At 42.9% G+C, this 26,321-nt stretch overlaps 2 protein-coding genes across 4 annotated transcripts in view; one reads left to right on the top strand and one right to left on the bottom strand.

Annotated features, from left to right (window-relative positions):
* The window catches only part of LOC147030537 (uncharacterized), a 31,921-nt gene extending 8,010 nt beyond the window's left edge, over nt 1-23,911 (top strand). The window contains exon 2 of one of the 2 annotated variants that reach the window (XR_015056436.1): nt 23,780-23,911. Coding sequence is in view for 1 of the 2 variants with exons in the window: in XM_085874675.1 (XP_085730801.1) it covers nt 11,296-11,865 (570 nt within the window). In the remaining variant the exon portion in view is untranslated. Of the gene's footprint in view, nt 1-11,295; nt 12,270-23,779 lie in introns of those variants that run through there. The other variant, XM_085874675.1, reaches the window with a different exon arrangement.
* Nucleotides 18,409-26,321, bottom strand: part of LOC147030536 (uncharacterized) — a 75,757-nt gene continuing 67,844 nt past the window's right edge. Inside the window, exons 2-3 of one of the 2 annotated variants that reach the window (XM_085874677.1) lie at nt 20,724-20,924; nt 18,409-19,455 (exon numbers count right to left, since the gene is read on the bottom strand). In XM_085874677.1, the coding sequence (XP_085730803.1) occupies nt 19,193-19,455; nt 20,724-20,889 (429 nt within the window). In that variant the 5' untranslated portion in view covers nt 20,890-20,924 and the 3' untranslated portion in view covers nt 18,409-19,192. Of the gene's footprint in view, nt 19,456-20,723; nt 23,840-26,321 lie in introns of those variants that run through there. The other variant, XM_085874676.1, reaches the window with a different exon arrangement.

The following is a 26,321-nucleotide window of genomic DNA, read 5'->3' as shown; positions in this document are numbered from 1 at the left end:
TTTTTTTATGCCGTGAATAAACTTTGGTTCATCACAGATGATGAAGGTTCTGGTCAAGTTTCATCGATATTGTGTGTGTAGTTTCTGAGAAGAAAGCAAATAGATATTTGGAGGGGGGGTGGGGTCAAACCACCCCCTCCCACCTCATACTCACCTCCACAATGAGCACAGATTTTGATGTGGTTCGTACACTTTCGTTCGGCATCAGACATGAAACTTGTGGCCAATTTTCATTAAAATTGTGTGTTTGGTTCAAGCGATAATGACTAAAGTGTTTACGGTCTGACTGACACTCACTCACTCACTCACCTACGGACACTGCTTGATCGCATAAGCACACCAGACTCAAGTCCAGCTCCAGGTGAGCTCATAATGGTAAAGTAAACAAGTTGCCTCGAAAGTTTCTGATCCATTTCCGCAAATTGATGATTGTCTTGACTTTATCGCTGAATCTGAATGGTTTAGTACATTCGATCTAAAGAGTAGGATAAAATTAACAGGTAAAGAGTGAGTCAGCTTGTCCTGTAAAAAACACTTTCTCCTTGGGGAGAGGATTTTCGCAGTTGAGAGTCATGCTATTTCATTTGTGAAATGCTCAAGCTACCTTTGAAAGGTTTATGGAAAAAGTAGTGTGACCTGAACTTGCAAAATTACTTCATATGTTTGGATGACATTATTGTCCATTTATAAAAAAAAAAAAACTTTTTATTACCTTTGCAAAAATTATTCCCTTGACTTTGGTAGTTTTGACAGGCTGGTGCAGAAGTAGCACAACTAACTTTGAACTATCTAGTTTGGGTTCTGTTCTAGACTTGATTACAAACAGTCGGATTCACAGGCAGTGCGTTGCATCGCAAGGTGTTTCCTCCCTTGGATGGACGTTAAGCAGGGTGTGTCCTATCTGCAAGCATTACAGATCACATGGTGTACTTCAGAGGTACCAGGGGCACCCAGAACAAATTCCAAATTCCTACCCAAGTCGGCTCGAGCCGAATGTCAGACTTGTCTCTGGGCATTACATGACATACTTGGGCCGAACCTTTCCAACAGCTGAACCCACAAAGTCTGATTAATCGTGAATATTAAGTTAGCAGTGGTAGTAATCGCAGCTTATCTTGCCTTCAGAAGATTGGCTTAGCTCATGATCTTTCCAACTTTTTCTCCTCTCCGGAGCACATCCGGAATTTTGTCCCCCCTCACCTTTTCTTGTGAGTGGAATACTTTCTCAAATAATGACATGTGTGCTGTATGTTTACATGTAAAAACATCATCTTTCATTGTAGTACCGAGCATTGGTATCACGATACGATTGAAAATGGGAGGAAAAATCACAATTGTTCACTCTACCAACGAAAATATGCTCTGCATAGCATTCACAGTTGTTGATAAAAGAGATGGTGATGCGAGTGCAGGTGCCTCGAGGGCTATTGAAGCATTAGAAGCAATGGCACATTCGAAAAGTCCTACCTAGGGCAAAGAAGCTGAGCTGAACATACGAGTGCACTTTGCACAACCCTTGCATCAAGCCATCACATAATGAAGAGAGCTGCATGATATTGCTACCTTCATTAGCGTGCACTCTACAAGGTGAAAGCCAAAACACGAGCGTGTTAAAATAGCTGCAACAACATCTGTGAAGGTCCAACCGCTATCACATACAGTTAAAGTCATCACAAATTAGAAGAGAAATGGCACACAAAATAAAAACAAGGCCAGAACACCACAAGCTGGAACAGATACTTTTAGAAACACACAATGTCGTTTCAAAAAGGAATGGACAAAGAAAATTGCCAAAAAAAGACATTGGATAAAATTAGTTTCAACTTTGAACGATGCACTACCTGAGAATGCACCTTGTGTTTGAGAGTTATTTTGACTTGAGGAAAGCCTTTGGGTTAGTGGATGGGATATAATCCGAGACGACGGGGTCTGCTCTCACTTGTGATTTATCAAAGACAGGAAGCCCTTAAATATCGCGGGTTTTGATCAATCGCGGGCAACCTCTTGAGTGCCGATTTCGTGATTTCGATTTAGTTTCGACCAATCGCGGTTTTTGAGCGAAGTCGTGACAGTCATCTCACACCACGAGCCTTTTGGTGTTTCTCGTGCATCGTTAACGCCTGAAGTGTAAAACAATGGATAAAATAAGTGAATATTGTTGACAGTTTCGATTTTACACATAATTGTAAATCAGTGGGGCTGCTGCTGTGCAGGTGGTAGCTGAGACTCACAGCGTGTACAGTACTGTACTGTACCTATCTCCATGTCAACACTATGTTCGGTGTAATCTTCCATGTAATCGTAATCAACTCCTTTGTTTTCGGTTATTATTGCCCTTAATGATTTTTAACCATTTCCTCCCAAGAGGAAAATTGTTGCTGTTGGTGAACCAAGTGCAAAAAAGTTGAGGAAAGTGATGTCTTGATCTGAAAGCAAAAGTTTTGGATAATCTTGGACGAGGCGAGAGTGTGTTTATTTTATTTATTTCCTGGTGTTCGAAGTTGCAGAACATAAGGTCGGTGCAACCACTAGACTTGGCAAAACGAGGCAGTCGCTGAGAGCGGCAAAGATTGGGGCGGAAAAAAAATGAATGAAAGAATGATTCATGAGATTACACAAGTAAACAAGCAGACTGCTTTTGTTTTTCCTCTAATCTGAGCTGTTATTGTTGATGGCCATTCATTAGGATGCCAGGTGAAACCGCTTCCCTCTCTCCAGGGACACCAAAAGTTTGCCCCGTGATAATGCGTTGAAATAAGAACTACGAACACCACCTGAAAACTGCTGGGAATGATGGGCATGTCCTGGCTCAAGCAGCCTGGGGAAGAACCAATAGCGCATGATCACAGGGTAAAAAAAGTGAACGGGTGGAGTTATCTCGGGAGAGAGAGCTCAGCAGTCGGTACATTCGGTGTAAGAGTTCGTTGAGGACGGCAAGTGAATTGCCACCCATTGCAAGACAAGTTTCAAACTTGGCACGACCACAAAATATTTTTATCTTTGTAAAAATATCACTGATAACATCCCCAATACATATATTACTCTCCACATCGTCTTCACCCTCCCTGTTTCTGCAGCCAATGGTGAGCAAAGCTTTTCCAAGCTAAAGGCCCAGTCACACCTTTACGTTTTAGCCAGCTTATGCCGATTTTTGGAAAATTTGTGTCAAACGCTGGTACACGTCGAATACGTTATGGGTAAGTTTTGATAACATTGAGAGCACGCTGAAAAACACTGCCATACATCGTAGTACGCTTGTTTAAACGTTGTACTTTTCGGTTGTCCTCAAATTTTCCATGCTTGAAATTTTAAGACTTATGCCAGCGTATGACTCACACGTTCCGCATAACGCTGGCCATAACTTGTGGGCACGTCACGCGACCGTTGACACACGTCGACACACGTTACTTGTAAGTTACTCATAAGTCGAAACACGTCGAGGTGATGTTTTGCGTACCCGAAACTTATTTCGAACCTATGAGTAACGTGTTGAAGGCACGCTACGCGATCGTTGACACACGTCGATACACGTTACTTGTAAGGTACTCATAAGTCGAAACACATCAAGGTAATGGTTAGCGTCAGTGTTCCAGACTCCCTGGGGTTTTTTTTTCTTCTTCTTCGGTATGACGGTGATGTCGACACTTCGATTTCTAGTGCGGTTATAATGTAATATTATTAAAAGGCTGCCGCTCAACGATTTAAATCATAACCGCACTAGAAATCGAAGTGTTGACATCACCGTCATACCGAAGAAAAAAAATACAAAAAAAAAAACAGGGAGTCTGGAACACTGACGCTAATCATTACCTTGAGTGTTTTGACTTATGAGTAACTTACAAGTAACTTTTATCGACCTGTGCCAACGTTCGCATATCGTGCGTACTGCGTACAACTTATTCCCATCGCATGCGGAACGTGTGTCATACAGCAAGTAGGTCGTAAAATGTTTAACACGTTTATAATTACAAGACGTACTCCACTTACTACGACGTATGATAGCGTACTTTAGCATTTTATTCACGCATACCAAACTTACCCAAACCGTATTCGACGTGCGTCAGCGTTTTAGACGCATTTTTCAGAGGTCGGCATTCGCTGGCAAGATCGCCAAGGTGTGACTGTGATGTTGACACTTCCATTTCTGCGGCGGTTATGATTTGAATCGTTGTGCGGCAGGTTTTTAATAGGCTACGTCGCGTCATCATCGGCGATGCGTGCAGCACGCTATGCATAAGTTAGACTATCGTTGGGCATAGGTTGGGAAGGCCGACAACAGGTTCAGCATTCGTTGGTATAAGTTAGCTTTAACACAACAAAACGTTCTGTGTCCTTTACTAATATGTTATGCATACGACCAACTCGTTATGAATACGTCCGAATCTTTAAAAAAAATATCAAAAGTTCAGCATAAACCAGCGTTTTACATACATTTTAATACGTTGCCATTGCTGGCAAAAACGTCAAGGTGTGACTAAGCCTTAAAATTGATCAAAACATATACATTCGTTCCTCAATGATGCAACAAACACTTGTTGGGCTATCCACTGTGTCAATGGAACATGAAATTGCACAAAACATTCACCTGAGGGCACTTGTTTCGAAATTTGGGAAACTGAAAGCACAGAAGGTAAAATTCCTAATTCTAACGATCATAGTATGACATCACATGATCCATATTTAAACACATAACAATGTCAATTTCTTTGAATATATATATATATATATATATATATATATATATATATATATATATATATATATATATATATATATATATATATATATATATATATATATATATATATATATATATATATTGTTGCGGATTTGGAAAGCTATCACACTCAACATTCAGGTCCTTCAGCTCAGTTATATCGGTAATTACATGTTTGCCAGTTAGGGTCCCGACCCAAGTCTACTCGGTAATTTAATGTTCATGCGCTGCGATTTGTATTAGGAAAACCATCTGCAACAACAGCAACAGCCATGAAATGCCCGTTGGTGGTGGACACACTGCCAGAACAGCGAGCGTCCCCTGCGCGCTCATTAGGTGAAAGGTGAAGCCCCCACCCACTAAACCCTCTGCTCCCGGCATCCTCCGCACGCTCGCGGGGGCATGGAATGCGGCAGCTCCCACCGAATGCAGCTGAGTCGAAAAGGAAGAAAAGGCGCTTCTCAGAGAAATGACAGGGTGCGCATGCGCAGAAGGTCGTCCGGTGTGGAAAGGGCGGAGTTACGAGGAGGCTGCTCCCCCTGTCCCTGTCGGAGAGGGGGAGATAAAAAAAAAAATAGGGCGGTCTGTGCGCGCGGGGAGGTTGGAGGTTGGAGAGAGTTCGTTCTGTTCTGGGTCTGGTGCGATCGTCGTTGTTCTCTCGTGCTGATCCTGGAGAAGAGTTCGTTCTGTTCTGGGTCTGGCACGGTCGTCGCTGTTCTCTCATGCTGGTCCTGGCAAGGTGGTCGTGCACGAGTTCTGGAGGGAGCCAGCCAGCCCAGAGAAAAGGAGAACGCTCCCAGTGTCGCCATCTCCTTCTCCTCCACATGATCGCGAGCCTGGGCGATCACCTCGGCTCACCTCGGCTGGCTGCGGTTGCGCCGCGCGAGTCCCCGGTGACCGGAGCTCCTGGAAGGCGGGATCGTCCAGCCGCACAGTGGGCGGCCAGGTAGCCAGCTACCCTGGTCCTCAGCTCCCCTGTCCTCTGACCTGAAGGCCGAATAAAGGCTCCAGCCACACAATTTCTGTCTGTGTGTGCGTGTGTCTGTGTGTGGCGCCTGTCTTGTTAAGTAGTGAATTGTGTAAGTGCATGTACATAATAAATAGAAATCGGCTGTAGGCTTTCTCATGTCTTGCTCCCATTCCCTCATTGATTGCTTACATTGCCTGTGTAGAAATAAATGCCCATTGTTTGCAAGTATTCATCTGCTCGTTGTGTCATTTCATTCCATTGACTGCTATGGTGCATACGGAGAATTAGCTGGCTTTCAAAGCCGATAAAAGTAAATTTGTCAGATGGAAATTGGCGATTTAAAACCGCTTGGCATTCACACACGGTACGAGCATGCTTAAGCGGCTCGTTTCCATACAAGTTCTCGTCGAGGTACAAACTCTTGGTCGTCTCTTTCCGCCCGACTAATTATGTAAATCGATAATTCGGCGATAAACCCTGTTGCGCGGGCAGAGCATTGACAAGCTTGTGGTGTATTAAAAACACCCGTGGCTGTGTTTCGGCGTTGGTACGGAAGCTACGACTGGATTGTCGCGTAAGGTGGGCGCGCAGCCTGGATTGGGCTGAAGAGGTTGTGCGCACGGCGAACGGGCGGAAATCTACAACAATATATATATATATATATATATATATATATATATATATATATATATATATATATATATATATATATATATATATATATACATTCATCCATCTACATATACATGTTGTTGTGGGCCGGGGGTCGGTGGCGAGAACGACCACGAGGTGGGGGAGGTTGCGTCGTCTCCCACCAAACTCCCTGGAATTGTAGGCTGTCGTTCGGATAACTCCGCGAGACGGCTGGTCGTTTGACCGACCGTGGAACGCCAATATCTCGAGCGCGTGGTGTAGGGTTATTTTGTCTAGATCTAATGTACCTAAGTAACCACGCGGTCTCTGCTACCGGGGAACCACGCCATCGGAACGCCTGGCCAAACCTGATTCACTCTACCGGCAGCGGTAAAGTTACACCTACCGACGACCACTCTGCCACCCACCTTTCCGGCTCGGATGCATCGGACGTCCCGGCTACTTGTTTGTCCGATTACCGGGGATAAAACCCCACCTAAACTCAGATCCGAACCATGCTGAACCAATTCAAGAAAGGACGGAAACTAACTGGGGACATTTCTACAATTGTTTATTTACAATATAAAGACACAGGGAAGACTTAACGCGGATATGCAAGTAATATTTACAATGATCAAAAACAAACACTTAAACAGTTTCTACTTATAAGACGGGCCCACACACAGATGCACACACAAATGAAAATAAACCCAGAGTTCTTTATTGGACCCTCGCAGCCGAGGAGAGAGACGAGCTGGTGGTCAGAGCAGTGTGACCACTCCTCATTTTCATAAATGCCAGGGTGAGCCAATGAAAAAAGCCAAGAATTAACAAGGTTTCGGAAAAGCGATGATAATAGAAAACCTATAGAAAATCAAGACGCCAAGGTGAACAACGAATAGCCAAGATCTTGTGAAAAAAGCCAAGGAGTGGTCACACTTGGTCAGATAGTAGAGCAGCGAACAGCTGATTTTGAGGAGAATCTTTCAAATGGTGATACAAACATGAAATTTGGTATGAACATGCCCAAAGGGTCATTCTTCAATTTTAGTCGATGAGCCAATCAAAAATCCAAGATTGCCACCATTTTTCAAGATGGCCACTGGTTAAACCCATGAAATACAATTTTTGGCATATCTCATGAAAGAAATGACTTATTTGAATGATTTCAGTTTCTATTTATATGTTTTGGGACATGCTGAAACAGATTATTGGTTCATGAGTCAGTAATTGACCACGATATTCGTTATTGGTGTCTGTCTGTCTGTCCCGAGCATAGCTCCGTGGGTTTTGATCCGATCCTGATAAAATTTGGGTGGGAGGTTTATATCATGATCTAGTTGTGTTTTCCTGAGAATGGGCATGGTGCGCCCATTATGGGCAGAGCCACACCCAAAAAACATATGTTTTTAGGGGGTAGCCGATTTCAATTTGCATCTTCTCCGAGGGGGTTTGTCGAAGCTGGCAGGGGTTTCAGTATTTGGTTAGCCCAATGGCACCTGCATAGCCCCACGGAGCTCGATTTTTCATTTTAGTCCCAAGGTCAAGGTCACGAACTTAGAAAATTGCGAATTTTGACATAAAAATCATACGAACACCCAAACTTTGAGAGCTCGGATGACAATATTTTTTATGCATAATCTTGAGGTCATTCCCCACCTCAAGTCTTGAAACCATTTTGCTCTATCTCGAACACCTTGCCCGTGGCGCCCCCTTCAAGTTTGTTTTTACGCTGATTTCATCAAAGTATGGATAATCCGAGCAGTGCGAAATGCCATATAGCCTATATGACGTTATATTATTCCTGGAATGTTCCAGAGGAAGTTTTGCACCAAAGGTCATAATCCTTGACCTTTAAAGTTCACAAAGGTCAAATTTTCAAAGTTGTGGGAATCGAACCGGGTTTTCAACCTTCTTCGACGAACTAACTCCAATAAGCTATAGCATGTATCCTGTTTCCTTATTTTAATGTCCACAACATTGTTTTGTGACCTTTAAAGGTTATGCAAAGGTCAAATTAAGAAAGTTGTTGAACGAAACCGGGTTTTTGACATTTTGCAGCTAATAACCTGTCACTCGTACCACATCATGTTGATTATTTTTATAACTTGGTCAAAAATTATCACATTGTCTCATCCTTGACTTCTGAAACAATCCACATCGTCAAATACCGCTCGTGAACCATCGCCGTCTTCAGACTTGTACCCATTAAAACCTTCTTAGATATCAATTTTTAACCTGTTGTATTTTATTTTTGTGCCCAAACCAATGTTATTTTAAGTACCTAGTTGCAAATTTGTTGTTTGCTTGGGGTGTAGGGGTGTAGTAGTAGAGGTAGTACCTTTTTCAGCAGTCAGCCACATCCTATAGATGGACGATTGACACTGGTCCTCATTACAGACCCCAACTCTAACCTATGGCTCCAAGAAGTTGCTAGTGCACGGCAGCGGCCACACCCCGGTAAACCGCGTTGGCTCGCGGGCTAAACTAGGTGAGGGTAGCACACAGAGATACTTGGTGTGTGAAGGAGTATGTCTTGCTCCAAAAATACAGTGCACAAATTCTGCAATGATGGTACCTAGCCCATATGGAGAAGAAAATACGTTTAATAGACTTGAAACATCCAGCAGTTCAGTGAAAAAAGCAACCGTCAAGCATGTAATGGGGAAGATCCAAGACACAGTTGCATTCCTAAATCCAGGACAGATTCCTGTAATGGCTGCTGACCAACCACTGTATGCTCTGGCCAAGCAGGTGTAATGGCATTGGCCTGAGTATGGTGAGGACAAGTTTGTGATCATGTTTGGAGGTCAACACATAGAGATGGCTGCTCTGAGGTCACTCGGAACTTCTTCTTCATGATAGTGGGTGGGTCACAGCCCTGGTTCAGGCTGGAGTGGCCACATCAGGCACCGCTGAGTCATTCTTGTCAGTCTCTAGCATTACACGGACACGGCAGGCCCATCAAATCACAGCATGAGCTCTCTACAAACTGATGAAGGCAGCATTCAGTACTTACTGTAGTGACATACCCGACAGTGCAGATATCCTCAGCTTTGAAGTTTGGAGTGAAAAACGCAAACTTGAGAGCACACAGTTTCAATACTGGGATCTTGTGTTGGCCATGGAGCTCACCACTCTCACCTTGATCCGGTCATTCAAAGAAGCAGATTTTGGACTGTATCGAGACGCACTCTCACAGTTGATACCCTACTTCTTTGCCAATAACAATATCAATTATGCAAGATGGCTGCCAGTTCACCCGAGAGACATGATGTGTTTGGACCTGCAACATCCCGAGGTGGCAAGAGAGTTTCACAAGGGAAATTTTGTTGTCCACAAATCTGAAAGAGAGTTTTCTGCTCTGGCCATTGACCAAGCACATGAACAAAATAATGCCATCATCAAAGGTGATGGCGGAGCAATCGGACTTACAGAGGATCCTGCTGCCCTTCGAAGGTGGATGGTGGCTGGGCCAGAGGTGTGTCGCTTGATTGCCGAATATGAAGCAGTTTCTGGAACAAAAGATGCAACCATCAGCAAGAAGCACCATGAAGACAATGAAAGTGCTCAACACACTTTCTTTGAGAGGGTGAACAGACTCACTGTGGTGCTAGAGGAGATGGGCAATCCTTTCAAGGAAGAATCAGCAGACCTCCTTGTCTTGGATACCCTTGATATTGCTGAGCCGACAATGGCTGAAATGATCAAGACACACCAGAAGAGAGGTAGAGAGCAGTTCAATTCATTTATAGAAGCACTAGGAAGTGGAAACTCACTTCAGGGGGGAAGCACATTCTATCAGCCTATCAAAAAGAACAGGATCACCTTCTTGAAACAGGATCAGGCTGGAGGCATGTCCAAGGAGAAGGTGATAAAGGAAGACTGTCATTTATTCTCATGACTGTTAATTTCCTGTCAGAGTAGAGAATGTGATTTACATGAGTTCTTCCGACATGAGAACCAGTCATTCGCTGCATCTCTCAGTGATGGTGGAAAGCTCCACACCTGTCAGAAGTCCCATCTGGTCGACATACTGGAAAATGAAGTGGCAATGCCAGATGCAGAACCAAAAGCAGATGTAATAATATTAGATGGCTCTGCCCTGATCAATGCACTACCTCCCCTATTCATCAAAGACATTTGAAAACTATGCCAGAGAAGACATCCTTCCCAGGATCAGTTCCTATGGAAACAAGTTTAAACAAGTGGTGCCAGGCACAACAAATCCCACCCATTTATCACAAATATGCATTTTTCACTGTAGGGATGGGTAGTATTATAAGTGACAAATAGAATAAGGTTCACTATAAGTTTAGTTTGAAGTAAATCAGATCATTTTTGACGAAGTTATGAGCGAAAAACGATTTTTATCTTTTCGTGACCTTGACCTTGACCTTTGATCCAATTGGACCCAAAAGTTAATGGGGTCGTCCGAGGTTCATTTCCCACCTGTGGATTAAATTTGATAGTGTTTGCTAAAGCCGTTTTGCCGTAAAGTTGCTTACAAACCGGACGATTACGATATCCCGCTCACTCCCTCCGGGGGGGGGGGGGGGGATAATTAGCCCATGTGGTATTTGATACATACCAGCAATGCAGCTTGAAGGCTGAAGCAAGGACTCGGCATGGAAAAGGAACCAGACGAAGAGTTATTGGGAGCAGCAAAGTCCCATCCAACTGGAAAAATTTCTTGAGAGATGACACCAACAAGACCGAGCTGTTCCACTTCCTAGCTGACAGAATATCAGTCACAGAAACAACAAACCCAATCATTGTGACAAGAGGAGAAGATTCAATCAGCAACCAGGTGATACCTCTACATGAAGTAGCTCCATGCACACATGAAGAGGCAGATACCCGCATTTTTATAGATGCTAGACATGCTGCAGTGCAGGGAAATGAGTCACTTATTATCAAAGCAAATGATACTGATGTTGTTGTCATTGCCATCTCTGTAATGTTATCTCTGCAGAAGCTGGGCCTGAAGAAAATGTGGATTGCCTTTGGTAAAGGAAGACATTCACGGTGGATTCCTGTACATGACCTTGTCATCAAGATTGGACCAGGAAGAGCCCATGGAATGCCATTCTTTCATGCATTTACTGGATGTGATGTTGTCTCTGTCTTCCGTGGGAAAGGGAAAAAATCTGCATGGCAAACATGCAATGTGTGTAGTGAGCTAACTAGCACATTCATCAAATTGAGCCAGAAACCAACTGAGTTTGATGATGATGATGATGACCTGCACTGCCTGGAGAGGTTTGTGGTGCTCATGTATGACCGATCTAGTGCAACCATGCATATCAATGATGCCAGATTAGACCTCCTTGCACACAAACAAAGGTCTTATGATGCTAAACTACCAACTCAAGCTGCACTGAAGGAACATTCAAAACGAGCAGCTTCTCAAGCAGGATGCATCTGGGGTCAGGCAACAATCCGCCAGCCAGAAGAGCACAGTCCCAGTGACTGGGGTTGGAACAAACTAGATGGTATCTGGAGGATATGCTGGACTATCCTTCCTTCCATTGCAGCCAGCTGACAGCAGCTGACTAAGTGTGGATACAAGAAAGAATGCGGTGGAAGATGTAAATGTTTTCGGTGTGGCTTGAGCTGCACAGCACTCTGCAGTTGCACGTGTCTGGAGTAGCAAGAAAGGACAATGACTCTAGTTACTTGATGCACATTGTGCATGATTTCTTCCCAGTTTAGAGACACTGTGCACCCAATTACACATAATGTAACGGCAAAGGAGCTGTTTTTGTCCTTGCATCTACATGTATGGAGCTAGTCAGCGATTGATCCCGTCCAAATGGCATTAACCAAAGCATATGTTACAAGATTCTGTCCAGAAACTTTGAAAAGATACTGCAATAGTTATCTTTTCATTTAACATTTTTCCTGGCTAAAATGAGTTAAGCTGTGTGTTCACCAAGTTAAATTATGTGTTCGGCAAGGTTTAATGGTTTGAATGAAAATTGGAAGATTTTGCTCAACGTTAAATGATTATGCATTTACATTTTAAGGTGTGTTTTTGTATTGAAACAGTGAAAGATGAATAAATCATCTGTCATATTGAAATTTAAATGGATCCTGTGCATGTTTTGAAAGATTTTAAAGATTCAATGTTAATACCAAATGTTAACATAGATCGCTACTCCACCCTCAGTGGTATAATCTATGAACTTTTAAATACAATGACTTAAAAAAATAAGTTTAGTGATACAAGGAGGTCTCTTGGATGATAATTAATGGCAAAATCAGGTTTGACATGTCAAAAAACATATAGGTAGAGACTTACATCACTCAAATCCATCAACAATCTTCAGAGATATGATGAAAATGGAGTTTTGGGTTCGAAATTTGGCAGCCATCTTGAAAAATGGCAGCCATCTTGGATTTTCACTTGGCTCATCGACTTCATTTTAAGTGTCCCAATGTGAATGTTTATGCCAAGTTTCATGCTTGTATAATCATTTGAACGATTTTTTCCATTATTTCCTCTACTAAGAGTCCAGCTGGATACCTGACCGTCGGAGGAAGGGGGTGCTCCGTGGTGCGGCACCTGACAATGGTCGTTGGTTTTGTCCCCAGTCACACGTGTGGGACTCGTGGTTCGTGGCGGAGCTCAGGTGGTGAATAGCGGGGTCCACGGAGGGGGGTCAGGGTCGCTCTTTCCTTTCCTTGTAGAGGGCCAGCAGGGACACGTTCGCCGCCTTCACGACCTTCTGCTCAACCCTCCGCTTCAAAAGAACTGCACGCTCAACAACAACCCTCAGAGCCCAAGCCAAAACCTTGTCACAAACCCGTGGAGAACTTCCTCCTCGACCCTTCTTCCTCACTCGACTCTCAACCACCACAATCCTGTCAAAAACCTCAGAACAACCTTTGTAACAACCCCCTGCCTCAGAGAGTGCTTGGGAATTTATGGACCTCCCTCAACGGGGCGGGGCTCGCTCAATCAGACGTCACTCCCCGCCCTGATTGGACAGGCTCCTATGGGTTCGCCCTTTCTGGGCGGGATTTCGGCCCCGCAGGGAAACCCCACCCACTCTTTCCACGCGGGTTCATACTTGTCGAGCAACAGTATCAATGTTGCAAAGGTCGTCGTGAAAGAGTTACAACGTTTGTGGAAGCCGAGAAACTGGAACCGCGAGATCCCGCCTCGGCACGTCAGGGTGCGAGAAGGCAGCCGGTTGGCGGTGGATCGTGACGGGGGGTGGGATGGTTGTTAGATGGCTTGTTAGATCTAATAACCTAACTAAAAGAAATCGCGACGCACACCTTTGATTCCCCCACCAGACACAAGGAGGGGTTCTATCTCACATGTACTTAACGACATAACTAACTTTTGGGACCTGTATGTTGAATGTATATGGTTTCCAGATCCGTAACAATATACTGCTAAACTATAGAACAATGAGAATATACAATCAGTCTCAGATTCGCCTTCTTCATGTAAAATAAATGTGTAATTATAAATGTCGGAGTTTTATTCATGCTAATGCACAATATGCATTTTGGGAAGTTAATTAAATGTGTTTCACTGGGGTAGGGGTGCACAAAGCTGGAAGTTTGCCGAGGGCACCTAATACCCTCGCCCCGACCCTGGCAGAACGATGTATAAAACAAGCACATGGACAGCTTACAAAGGGACACGATTAAGGAGATTATTTTGTCTGAAGCCCACAACCTCTCTTTCTCTCTGATGTACCATTGTCTTCACAGAGTGTCAGTGCTGCTGACGCAGCTTCCTCAGCAAGGGTTATATTGGGTGGTTTGCCATTGCCCTTTCAGCAGTAGTTAGGGCAGGAATTTGGAATTTCTTCATGGTGCTCCTGATGCCGGAGATAACTCGACTGACAACTCTTTACAAAGGACACTGTGGGGTCTTAAAATTCCAGCAGATGGGATGCCCAGCTTAACGTCCATCCGAGGGACAGCATACACATTGATGAATCACCCTGCTTGTGAAAACACCAGCATGACAGTTTATTGCTAGGTTGGGATTCAAACCCAGGTTAGACGGCTTTGAGGAGAGTGTGCGTACCTCCAGCCCATCCTGCGAGCCGAACGCCCCCAACTTTCCCCCCTTCATTACCGTAATGTATAGAAAGGAAGGGCCATGTTTAATCTGCTTCAACACAGGAGACTTCATCGAAAAGCCGATGTATATCTATTACCTCCGTCACCAAAGATGAAGGAAGGTATGTTTTCAATCCTCTGTTGGGTCGCCGAAATAGGTGACCCTTATTGTCAGTAATTCTGTCTGTTTGTTTGGATGTTTGTTCGTTTTTCATCAGCATAATTGGTAGTAAACGTCGGCGGATTTTGACCAAACTCGGGTGGTAGGTACATCTTATGACCTCGTGCTTTGGAAATTGTGATGGTTGCTAGGGACGCTTTGGTTCCCTAGCAACAACCAAAAAACATTCAAAATCGGTACCGTTCACACGAAATCAGTTCCGAAAGCCATTATCCCATGCAGGGTTATGAAATTTGGCACGAATGATCTACAGGTGATGCTCTATCAAATATATTCCGTGTTTTTGTGATATATGAAATACTTTACCCGCAGCACCCCCTACAATTAGGGGATGCGCAAAAATTGGTGAAAATTGAAGGCCCCCTAGCGACCAGGTGAGTGCATCGATACGAATGAAACTTTGCAGGTTCATGGTACTCGATGAGTACTACAACTTTGCCTCAGGGCATATTGACCGATTTCCCTTAGGTCAGGGATCAAAGGTCAATTAGTGCAAAAATAGATAATATGCGAGAGCTGGAGGTGCCTTCGTGCCAAATGCTACTCCTCCAAGGGTTATGGTCGGATGGTCATGAAAATTCACACTAATCATCTGGAATACATTGTGCATAAACGATCGAGCCGGATTTTCGATTTAGATCTTTGTTCACCCACAGCACCCCCTCGAACTTTGGGGATTTCCGATTTCAAACCGCATTTTCGGTACTTTTCATTCAAATGGATACTGAGTAGTTATCAGTAGATGGAACTGGATGAGATTTGATTTGCATAATCTTAAGGTGATTCCCTATCCGCTATATGACATCCATTTCGCTCTATATCTTATAGTTTCCATGCTCGGCGACCCATAGCTGCCTACCGGCTTGTCTGTCTGTTTGTGTGCAGGATATCTCAAAAAGTTGAGGACAGATCCGGATGATATTTGGTGGACCGATTGGGTGTGTGACAAGGATGGACAAATTAGATTTTGGTGAAGATCCGGTTCTGGATCCAACTACGAAAATTTTTTAAAGTGATTCTTCACCATTGAGAGATAGGGCCAAAAAGGATATATATAGCATGATATCTCAAAAAGTTGTGGACGGATTCGGATGAACCTTGGACAAATTGGGTGTTTGACGAGGAAGAATTGATTAGATTTTGGTGAAGATCTGAATCCGGATTTGGATACATGAATTATTTAGTTTTAAAGTGATTCTTCACCATTGAGAGATCGGGGCAAAAATTATATATAGCATGATATTTCAAAAATGTATTAGGCTCGATATGTTCTTGTGGATCTTGTGGATATGTTCAGGCATTGTGGGGCAGAGGTACGCGCTCTACCGAGTGGCCTTCTAGTTTAACATGTTTCTTTCATTTATTACATGTCTACTTTTGGCTGTTGCCCACCTTCCTCTATTTTCTGGAAGCGTGGGAACCTAACCCCTTTATTACCATACAAAATTTGTTTTAACTATTACAGTTTTGAATATTGCTGAGTTTTCCAGGAACACAACTCCTGCAACATTTTAGGCTTTACTGTATTGGCAGGGAAAGTCAGATTACATTTTTGGGTGGATGCACATTTCTTCCAAACCATGGATATCTCCAACCACTCTAAACTTATATAGGAGAGGAGAAGATTGGGACCATACTCTGTGCATGGTGTTGGTGCTGCTTAAGCAGTCACCTTGGCTATTGGGTACAATCCTGGACGGGTCACCACTCCAACACAGTATACCAGCATGCTGGCACTCATTTTGCCGACCTCAGAAGGATGACAGGCCGAGTTAACCCCACTTTGTATTAATTCAACAGCCGAGTGGGATTTGAACCCAGGACCCAAAGCCCACCACCAGGCATATATATATATATATATATATATATATATATATATATATATATATATATATATATATATATATATATATATATATATGCACAAATTGTACATACCTGCACTTAGAAATGAGCAGGATAGAAAATGATAAATATATGTGGAAAAATTACAGACTCAAGCCAGGAATCAAACCCAGGTCCTGTGGAAAACCATACCAGTGCTCTGCCATCTAAGCTATTTGAGCAACCCACCAGATGAGCAATGCAATTCTGCCATCCGAGCTATCTGGGCAACCAACTGGATGAGCAACGCAATTCTTCCACATTTATAAGTGCCACTCTCTAATTCTTCCACATATATTTATGATATTCTATCTTGCTCATTTCTAAGTGCATCACGATGCCTCCTATGTTTTTTTTGTATACCTTGTCAAGGCTCGTGTGAGAGCTAACACACAACGCACAGCAAGGGGGGCATGAGACAAGAGGGGCGGGAGTGGGAAGGACAAAACAGTGGGGAACAGAGACATTAGGAGATCTGTGGAAGGGAGAGGGATGGGGTGGGGAACATGGGGTATACAAGATGGACATTACAGGGACTTTCAGGAAGGAAAGCAGGGAATTTGAAGGAGGTGGGCTTGGGTGGATTATCGGGGGGTAGAAAAGATCGAGGATTTGGATGGGGGATGATAAGAGGTGGTGGTGAACAGCTGTTTTGAAGCGGACATGGATGGAAGACCCCCCACAGGAGGAAGACCCTCGAGAGAGCAGGCCTGAGCTGCTCCTATGGTTGGCAGCGAGTGCCCCAGAAGCAGTGGGGGAAAGAGAGTGGCACATGTATATGTGGAAGAATTGCGTTGCTCAGCCAATGGGTCACCCAGATATCTCAGACGGCAGAGCACTGCTGCAGTTTTCCAGAGGACTTGGGTTTGTTTCCTGGTCTGGGCCTGAATTTGCAATTGCTCACTGGCTTTGACACCAATACAAACTTTTTCTTGTTAAAATTGCTATCCCTTCCCCCAAAACAGAAAATTCGACAAATCAAGGAAAATGTCATTTTTTTTTTTTTGCTTGCATACTACAAATACTTTGACAAAACATCCTGAAACTAGAAGGGCCCTTGGTAGAGCGCATACCTCCACCACGTAATGCCTGATCTCCGGGAACATATCGGGCGCAATAAATTTTTGAAATATCATTATATATAATTGTATTTGGCCTGATCTCTCAATGGTAAGGAATCACTTTAGAAATTAAATAAATGTCATATCCAGATCTTCACCCAAATTGAACGTCGAGGTGACACACCCAACCTGTCCACCAAGTTTCGTCTGAATCCGTCCACAACTTTTTGAGATATCGTGATATATAAAAGTTTAGCCCAATCTCTCAATGGTGAAGAATCGCTTTAAAAATTTGAATAGTTGGATCCGTATCCGGATCATCACCAAAATCTAATCAGTTCGTCCTTGTCACAAACCGAACCTCTCCACAAAATATCATCCAGATCCGTCCACAACTTTTTGAGACATCCTGCACACAGACAGACAAACAGACAGAGAGGGGGTGAAAACATAACCTCCTTCACCTTCAGTGGCAGTGGTAATAATTTGGGGGTCATGGTTAATGCAAATATGACAAGAATTTTAATGTATTTCATCAAACAATTGTTAAAAATGTCAAATTTGGTGAAAAATGTAAATTTATCCAGAGCAAAATGTTCAGCAGAATATATTGTCCCCTTTCCGCAAATATGACCTTCTAGAAGCGAGATTTAGTAAGATCTTCAATTAAATAGAACCATTTTATGTAAGTCGTTTAATTATAAATATATTTAAATATGTTATCCCTACACCATATCGGAAAATCCCATCATATAAAAAAATCCGTGTATCTTGTTCACAGTGCTTCCATTTTATTTATTATTTAATAAGGACACCCAAACTCAGCATCGGAGAGGTGGTAAATCTAAATGTAACATAAATTTATATATATATATATATATATATATATATATATATATATATATATATATATATTCAGATAATGGCTAAATATGCATAAATTTGTGAAAATCCTAAAAGTACTTTGGACATAAGCAACAGATGCTTCCAACTATTGACAAACTCAAACTGGTTGAACCTTTCCCTTGAACTTCATAATTGTGTTGTACAATGAACTGGCTTTCAGAAGAAGTCTCATCAGACATATAGTGAGTGTGGCATACCACAATGTTCTATCATTGGTCGATCTCAAGTCTGACTTAATCCCGTGAAAATTATCTTCTCTATTTTACTATCAATCAATTAATACAAGCGAGTTATTCCCATTGAAATTGCAGGACATCACCTTGTCTTTTCACAGTTTCAGTTCATATTACAGGATCCTCAATGGAGGGAGTCATCTTCCTGTACCAGGTTGTGTGTGTATATATCAGTATATTATATTTGCATTTGCTATGTTATCACCAGCAATACTAATATGCTTTATTAGCTATGTCAGGTATTGCAGTGGCAATGATAGTTCTGCACAACAGAAGACTTGAGTTAGAAGTGGATTAGCAGAATCACTTTTCTTCAGAATGGAAAAAAAAAAGACTCGAGCACAAGGAATCTCCGAAAGATACACATACAGTATCTAATGAAGATGATGACCATTTGGTCAGTCCTCAAAACGATAACTCCTGGCTGTCTTTACTTGAAGCGGCCAAAGCGAGGAACCATGCCCCTATTCTAGACATTGCCAAACAGCTTGAAGATTAAAAAGTCCCAAAAATATTTGATCACCGGAAATGCGGAAGCCTCTTCACCATGAACAGAGATTTGGAGACTCTGAAAAGGAAAGCAGATGAAAGCATAAGTGCTGAGGCTGGTCGTCGTGGCAACACATCAAAAAGGCCACCCAGTAGATCGTCATCAGAAGCAAGGTTGTATGATCCAATCTGCATTTTCTGTAACAAGCCCAAGTTCCAAAAGCGCTCCAAGTCACGTGAAAATCTGATGACACAAGCTGTGCAACCGAGGGCAGACCAAAAACCACGAGAGTCTGCAATCCAAAAGGGAGATGAAAATATTGTATCAGTAACACTTATCTTGTTCATAGACATGCTTTCATGATACACTTTTTTTTTTGATTCTTGGAGAGTAGGATTCATTAACAACAGGGGAAATGGCATGATATTGATAAAACTCCAAAAATCCCTCAAAATGAGGTGGTGTTTTTTGTTTAAGGGTGGGGTAACATTTTCTGCTGTACTGATTTTGATACACTATTTGCATTAAAAAAAAGAAAAAGTTATTTGGATTCCTCAATAAATTTCATACAGTATGCAGCCCAAAGCTGCGAGTAGCATCATTGGCATTTGGTGAAGCTGTCCCACCGATACGAGACCCCATCTAGGTTTCGGGACGGAATTTGTAATTTGTTCAGCATATCGGCAATAGCTCGTCTACTCTTTGTGATGGACAAGGTGAGGTCTCTTAACGTCCACCAGCAAATGCTCATAGATGGGACTCCCAGTTCAACGTACATCTGAGGGACAACACATCCATTGACGCCTCGCTCTGCTTGCCAACAGTTTGTAGCTGAGATGAGATTCAAACCCAGACGAGACAGCTCAGAGGTAAGTGTGCATACCTCGAGGGCCGAGGCCATCCTGCCAGCCCTAAGTGAGTCTCAAGTCGAGTTCACAATTCCTTAACTCTTGATAATGTCTGCCAATCCCGTTTTGGAACCAATAATTCAGATATCCAACCAACAAACGACAGTCTATCCTTAGTCAGTGGCATAAATGAATACAATATAATTTCTCGCAGCAGTAAACAATCATTTAAAGATTGACAGAAGCTGTGTCATAATGCAAATTGTCTGGCAGATAGCACGGGCCTGAAAAACTATAAGTGGTGATTTGCACACATATATGTCTCAGAAAATAATAAAAAGTAATGCTGTAGGGATTATAAATGTTGAGCTTCAGTAAATACAAGGATTAAGTTTGAGGAGGAAGTGTGTTGTCAACTAGAAATGTTGAAAAATAGCTCTGAACTCATATCGGATTCAGCCGGCTGTGCACGCTCGAGTGCCGAGGATAAAGGTTTCGCTGTATAATTATTTATTTAAATTGTAAACCGGATAACCTCCACCATTAATTTCACTTTTAAAGGGGCAAAAAAAAAAAAAATAAGTGAATCAATAAATAAAAGAAGCTCTTGGCAATCCTTATCGTCACAAGCAGAGTTGCCGCTTGGTAAGCCGAGAGTTCTTAGTTTCACACCTTGACTCCCACTTCATATCATAGCAGGTGAGTTGCTTACCTGGTTCACTGACATGTGCAGACACTCTTCTGGCAGCTTTGCTATCATCTTGAGCGGTGTCTGTGGCATCTGCCGCCTTTCCACGGATGCGTAAACATGGCTTGCAGACAGCTGGCCAATGTCTGTCTTCAGGCCGCAGTGCAGCAAGAAAAGCAGAATCCATCATGTCCTTTACCTTTAGTGTACCAACCCGACGTGTGCCTGCACTGACAGTTCCGACAGAGTAAACAATATATCTTTTGTTCGTTGCCATTACTTTTTGTTGAAGCCTTTTATTGTATTTCTTTTTTTTTTTTTAGCAGACTCAGGAGATTAAGCTTGGTGGAATTTTGGTAAGGTTATTGTTTTTGTTAGAGTTGGGGTTAGTGATAATGTAATGTTTGTATTAATGTTGAGGTTACAGTCATTGTTCGGATTAGAATTAGTGTTGGGATTTAATGCAAGGCTTATGGTTACGGTTAAAACGTGATTGACTGGTTGTTGGTAAAGTTTTATAGAAATATTGTTTAAGGTTTAAAAAAAAAAAGTGTTTCATTGCACTCGTAAATGTGGAAAAGTTAACACCAGGAGACTGTGGTGATGAACAAGTGATAAATTATTGCCACGATCACCATTCCTATCAATTTGCCAAACACACTGTTGGAAAAAGGACGGTGCTGCCAAAGCAGTTCCTTCACAAAGGGTATGCTGGGTGGTTTGCCTTTGCTGTCCCAGCAATCAGTCAGGGCAGAAATTTGGAATTTTTCCAGGTGACGGTAATAACTTGGCTACAATTTGCGAAACACACCGTGGGATCTTTTCGCATCTACCAATGACCAGTGTTGGCAGATGTGTCCTCCAGATTAACGTCCTTCTGATGGAGAGCGCACACATAGAAGCACCACTTGCATGCGGAATACCAGGGTGACAGTTTTGTATCTGAATCTAGATTCGAACCCGTGCTCGACGCTCAAAGCCGAGTGCACGTACCTCGATATATTAAGAGGAGCAGTGATACGTTTTTGCTTCAAAAGGTTAAAAGTAGCATTAGTGGTGTAGTGTATTTGTGAAGGCATACATGGAAAAATGGATGGCCATTATGGTTTGTGACAAAGGGGCTAGTATGCGTGGACTGTTCCGAAAGAGGCACAACGGATGACAGTGCCAGATACAGCATCGTCATGTCCTCAAACAAGGTGAAACCAAATGCTCTCAGTAAAATGCAGACATTTGCATTCCAAAGACTTATGATGGAACATGACAATGTCCGTACACACATTGCTAAACTGAGAGATAAGAAAGTGGGAATGTTGGCCTGACAGAGTGAAGGGTGACACCAAAGCTTCTTTAATCCAAATATCACACCAGAACATAATTATCAGCTATTTGGATCCCAGAAAATAATATTTTGGTCAACATTTTGAAAGTGATGAATATTACTGACAAGACTGGCTAAAACAGCAGCAGCGATATTTCCTCATCACAGGCATATGAGCTGGAGTTTGATATTATGGACAAATGTATTTCTCAACAAAGTCAAAAAGTGACGGAAACATTGGGAATATACTTGTGTCTCCATTAAAAACCTCGGAATGAAATAAAAGCATTTTTCCTTTTTGAAATCGCTTCCTCCAGGCAAGTCCATTTCAACATCAGCGAGTTGAGTTCCTTTGAAGTTGAATGAAAATCTCATGGTTTACAGTTCAAATCCTTGAGTTTCAAGTCTTACATTGAGTCTTGGGCATGAGACTTACATTGCTTGCATTTCGTAATGAGAATGCAACTGTAAGAATATCCCACTGCTGCTTGAAAAGCCCTACAAATTTCAATAATCCAAACCAGTTAATTAATTAACCGCACAGAGGTGGAAGAAGTGACAATAAATGTGTGAAAATCAACACTAATGGAAATATTGACACAAAACAAATTTAAAATGATTGCATTTAATTTAAAATGTGCATTCATTATTTTCAAGACACTTAACAAGCAATAGGTAAGAATAATGCCATTTAACCCATGGACCTCTCATGATTAGAAGAAATATGCCTGATGCACCATGGCATCTGATGCCAATTATCATTAGAGGTGATCTCAGGAACTCCAAGTACATTGAGAACGACTTGTTTGTGTAATATCTTGTCCATCGCCGATAGGAAACTTTTTAGGATTAAACAAATATGTTATATAATCATTGGGAAAGTGGGATAGCTCAGTTTGTGGTTATGAAAATCAAGGCTCATGGAGGAGCCAATACTGAACGGATCAGGATGCAACAGAACAAAAGGAACAGTGGAGAGCGTGGGAAAACATAAACAGCAGGGTGGAAGGACAAAATCGAGGGAAACTTGGATAAATAAGGGATGTGGGGAGGAATGAGGTCTCGGGGGAGGATTCAGGGGGCAAACTTTCAGGAAGGAAAATCTGGAAACTTGGAACGAGGTGGGCTGGGGTTTGGGATGGGGTTGACGGGGTAGGAAAGATCATGGTTTTGGATGGGGGATGATTTGAGATGGTGGTGAACAGCTGTCATGAAGATCTGGAGGGAAGAATGAGATTGAAGAGAGTGTGGAAGTTGATTCCACAGGTGGGGAAAAAGTGGAATTAATGAATGGTGGTGAGCAGTGATTCTGAATTTTAGTCCAGTTACCAGGTTGAGTACCTTGTTGTTGCGAGAAGTGTATTGTTTTTTGATGGCTTCGTACTCGCATGGGTCTATAGAAAAAATTTAGCTTGGTTGCCGGAGTGGCAACCTTGGGGAACTCTGATAATTTGTATGAATCCAAGATGGCCACCGCGGACGGAGGTGGAAAATAACTTTTCAACCAATCAACCTACAATCACGTGTGATACATTTTTTTCCGTATAATTTAGAGGTTTCTATTTTAGAGGAAATCGATTTCTGAGGTCAGTTGTGTGGTTCGGGGGTCAAATTCAGGGTCAAAGGTCAAGTTCAATGTCATTTTTGGACTATTGAGGGGTTTAAAACGTTTTGACCCTTGCATCAACTGCAGATCACTCCAACTCGATAGTTGATGAACGATCCCATTGATTCTAATCTCACCTCTTCTTCTTTTCAGAGAAACGTATGATGGCTGACTCAAGGTGTCTTCTCCCGGTGTGTCACGGAGGTGGAGAAGAAACGAAATTCACTGAGATCGGGATCAAGAAGCTCATCTCGTGTGCCAAATCCCGTGGAGATGGGGACCTGCAGGCTAAGCTACAGAACATTATTGATGTTGGTGGAGAAGCGGCAAGCATGGCCTGCCACAAAGGTTGCTACTGTACTTATACATCAAAAGAGAAAATTGAGAGAGTGAGAAAGTTACAAGAAAGAAAGGCTGAAGATGAGGGTGTAAGGACAACTACAAGGCCTCATACAAAGGTAGCTGACAAAGGTGTGTTTGAATACAAACGTGATCGATTGTATGTTCTGTAGTGAGGAATGTTTACCCATTGATGATAGACACCCAGAAAGATGGGACCGCGTTCGTGAGTGTATGACCAAAGAATATTTTGACACAGAACGTAACCCACTCCCAACTATGAAAGATATGCTCCTTGATGTTGCTGAGCAGCGTAATGATGATGTCGTGAGAAGGGTCAAGTTGCACCTTGCTTTTGTTTCTGATCTACCTTCTGCTGAGTGCAAGTACCACGTCCGCTGCTGTAACAGTTTCACGAAAGTCCCCACATATGCCGATTTGCCAACTGGAAGTGCAGATGAAAATGCTCTGAAGGAAGTCATTGAGTACAAGAACCGAGACAGGTCCAGAATATGGAATAGTGTTGAACTGCATTCCCTGTACTCGGATCGAGGTGGCAAGCTCGCTCGACGTGACTTGTTAAGCAAGTTGACTGACTGCATGAGTAAGGATGTTATCGTTGTTCGGGTAGATGGCTGTGCTGCCATTGTGGTTTCCGTGAGTCCGTTGCTAAAAGTCTCAAGATAGTTAAGGTAGATAATACGGATGAGAGGAGCATTGCTTTGGTGGTGAGGCAGATCAAGCATGAGGCACGGTTGGTCAAGTACAACAGTGCCAATTACGACCTATCAGAGTTTACACAGGCCAACACAATCAAGGCGACCAGCCCAAGTTTGTTGAAGTTGGTTTTGGACCTGGTCTCCGGTGGTAAAGCGACCAAGAAATCTCTGAGCCTGAGCCAGTAAATTCAGAGTTACGTTACAGGAACCAGAAATCAGACAACATAAGGACTGGCCATCAAACTGTTGCACCGGCACGGTAGTTCCGAACTTCTCAAACCCCTTCATGAACATGGCTTCACGACCTCGTACGATGAGGCCCTGAGATTCCAAAAATTGGCCGCTCGTCTACTCGGTGACAATGCACAGGTTCTCCACCAGTTCATGGGGTTGTGTAGAACCATCGGCGCCATCTTCGCATGGTTTGACAACTTCAATCTCCAGGTATTCACACCCAATGGTCGACGCACTACGCATGTCCTCTCACATGAATTCCAGCAACCTCATCTCGCAGGTATGCTGGAGTATGGCCGCGCTAAGCCAGGGATGCAGACCATACTTGCAAAATCTGCTGACCAGCAGGCTCCACCTGAACTTGACATCACGAAGTATGGGTGGGAAATAAAAGATGGCACCCCAGTACTAGCAACCTCCGATCAGCCCCCAGGACCCCAAAATCTCATGGATGTAGTGCGGTGCGGCTGTAAGGCGGCGGTGAAGGTGTGCGGCACTGAACGTTGCAGCTGTCACCATGGAAAGATATCATGCACTGTGTATTGCGCTTGTGTTTGTAGTGACGCCTGCTTCAACCCGTTCAGGACAGGAGACGAAGACCAAGATGAAGTGGAATAGGAAGGAGAAGCAGATGTGGAAGATGACGAGGAAACTGAACATCTTGATCTTGCATTCGGCTCTGATGATGAATGGGAGTGATCGACGTTACTGAATAAACGCTTGACCACCATCGCTCTGAAAATGTTATTATTATGATTTTATTTCATTTTTGGCCGAAAAAGACCTTGAACTTCTCCTTTGACCCTGAATTGACCCCAAATCACAAATTTGACCTCAGAAATCGATTCCTCAGGTCAAAATTATACAGAAAAGAGGTATCACACGTGATTGTAAGTTAATTGGTTGAAAAGTTATATTCCACCCCGTCCGCGGTGGCCATCTTGGATTTATGAAAATTAGCGGAGTTCCCCAAGGTTGCCGCTCCGGCAAACAAGCCAAATTTTCTCTATAGACCCATGTGAGTACGAAACCATCAAAAAACAATACACTTCTCACTACAACAAGGTTGAGTACAGAACATATACGGGTGGCAAATGGACTATTTTGGGAGTTTCACCAGAAGGGGGTTAATGGTGGACCACGTGCACCATGCAGAAACCTGGGTTGGTGGGGTGACAAAGCATGGAAAAAGCATCTCCAAGCTCTCTGATTCCAGGTTCAACACCAAGTGGAAGCAGTTCTGGTGATAAGAAGTGATGTTGGATTTTGGAGTAAGCTGCTTTTGTAAACAATCTTTTTTGGCTGTGACTCCACTTGGGCAGATAACAGGGAAGATTTTAAAAGTAAGATGGGACAGTGTAATAACTAAAAAAAACGGAAAAACAGAATGCACCTAATCGTGT

The sequence above is a fragment of the Eptatretus burgeri genome, chromosome 3 (assembly GCF_056783735.1).
Source record: "Eptatretus burgeri isolate ZD-2024b chromosome 3, Ebu_testis_v1, whole genome shotgun sequence".
NCBI lineage: Eukaryota > Metazoa > Chordata > Myxini > Myxiniformes > Myxinidae > Eptatretus > Eptatretus burgeri.
This window is presented reverse-complemented; position numbering and strand designations above follow the sequence as displayed.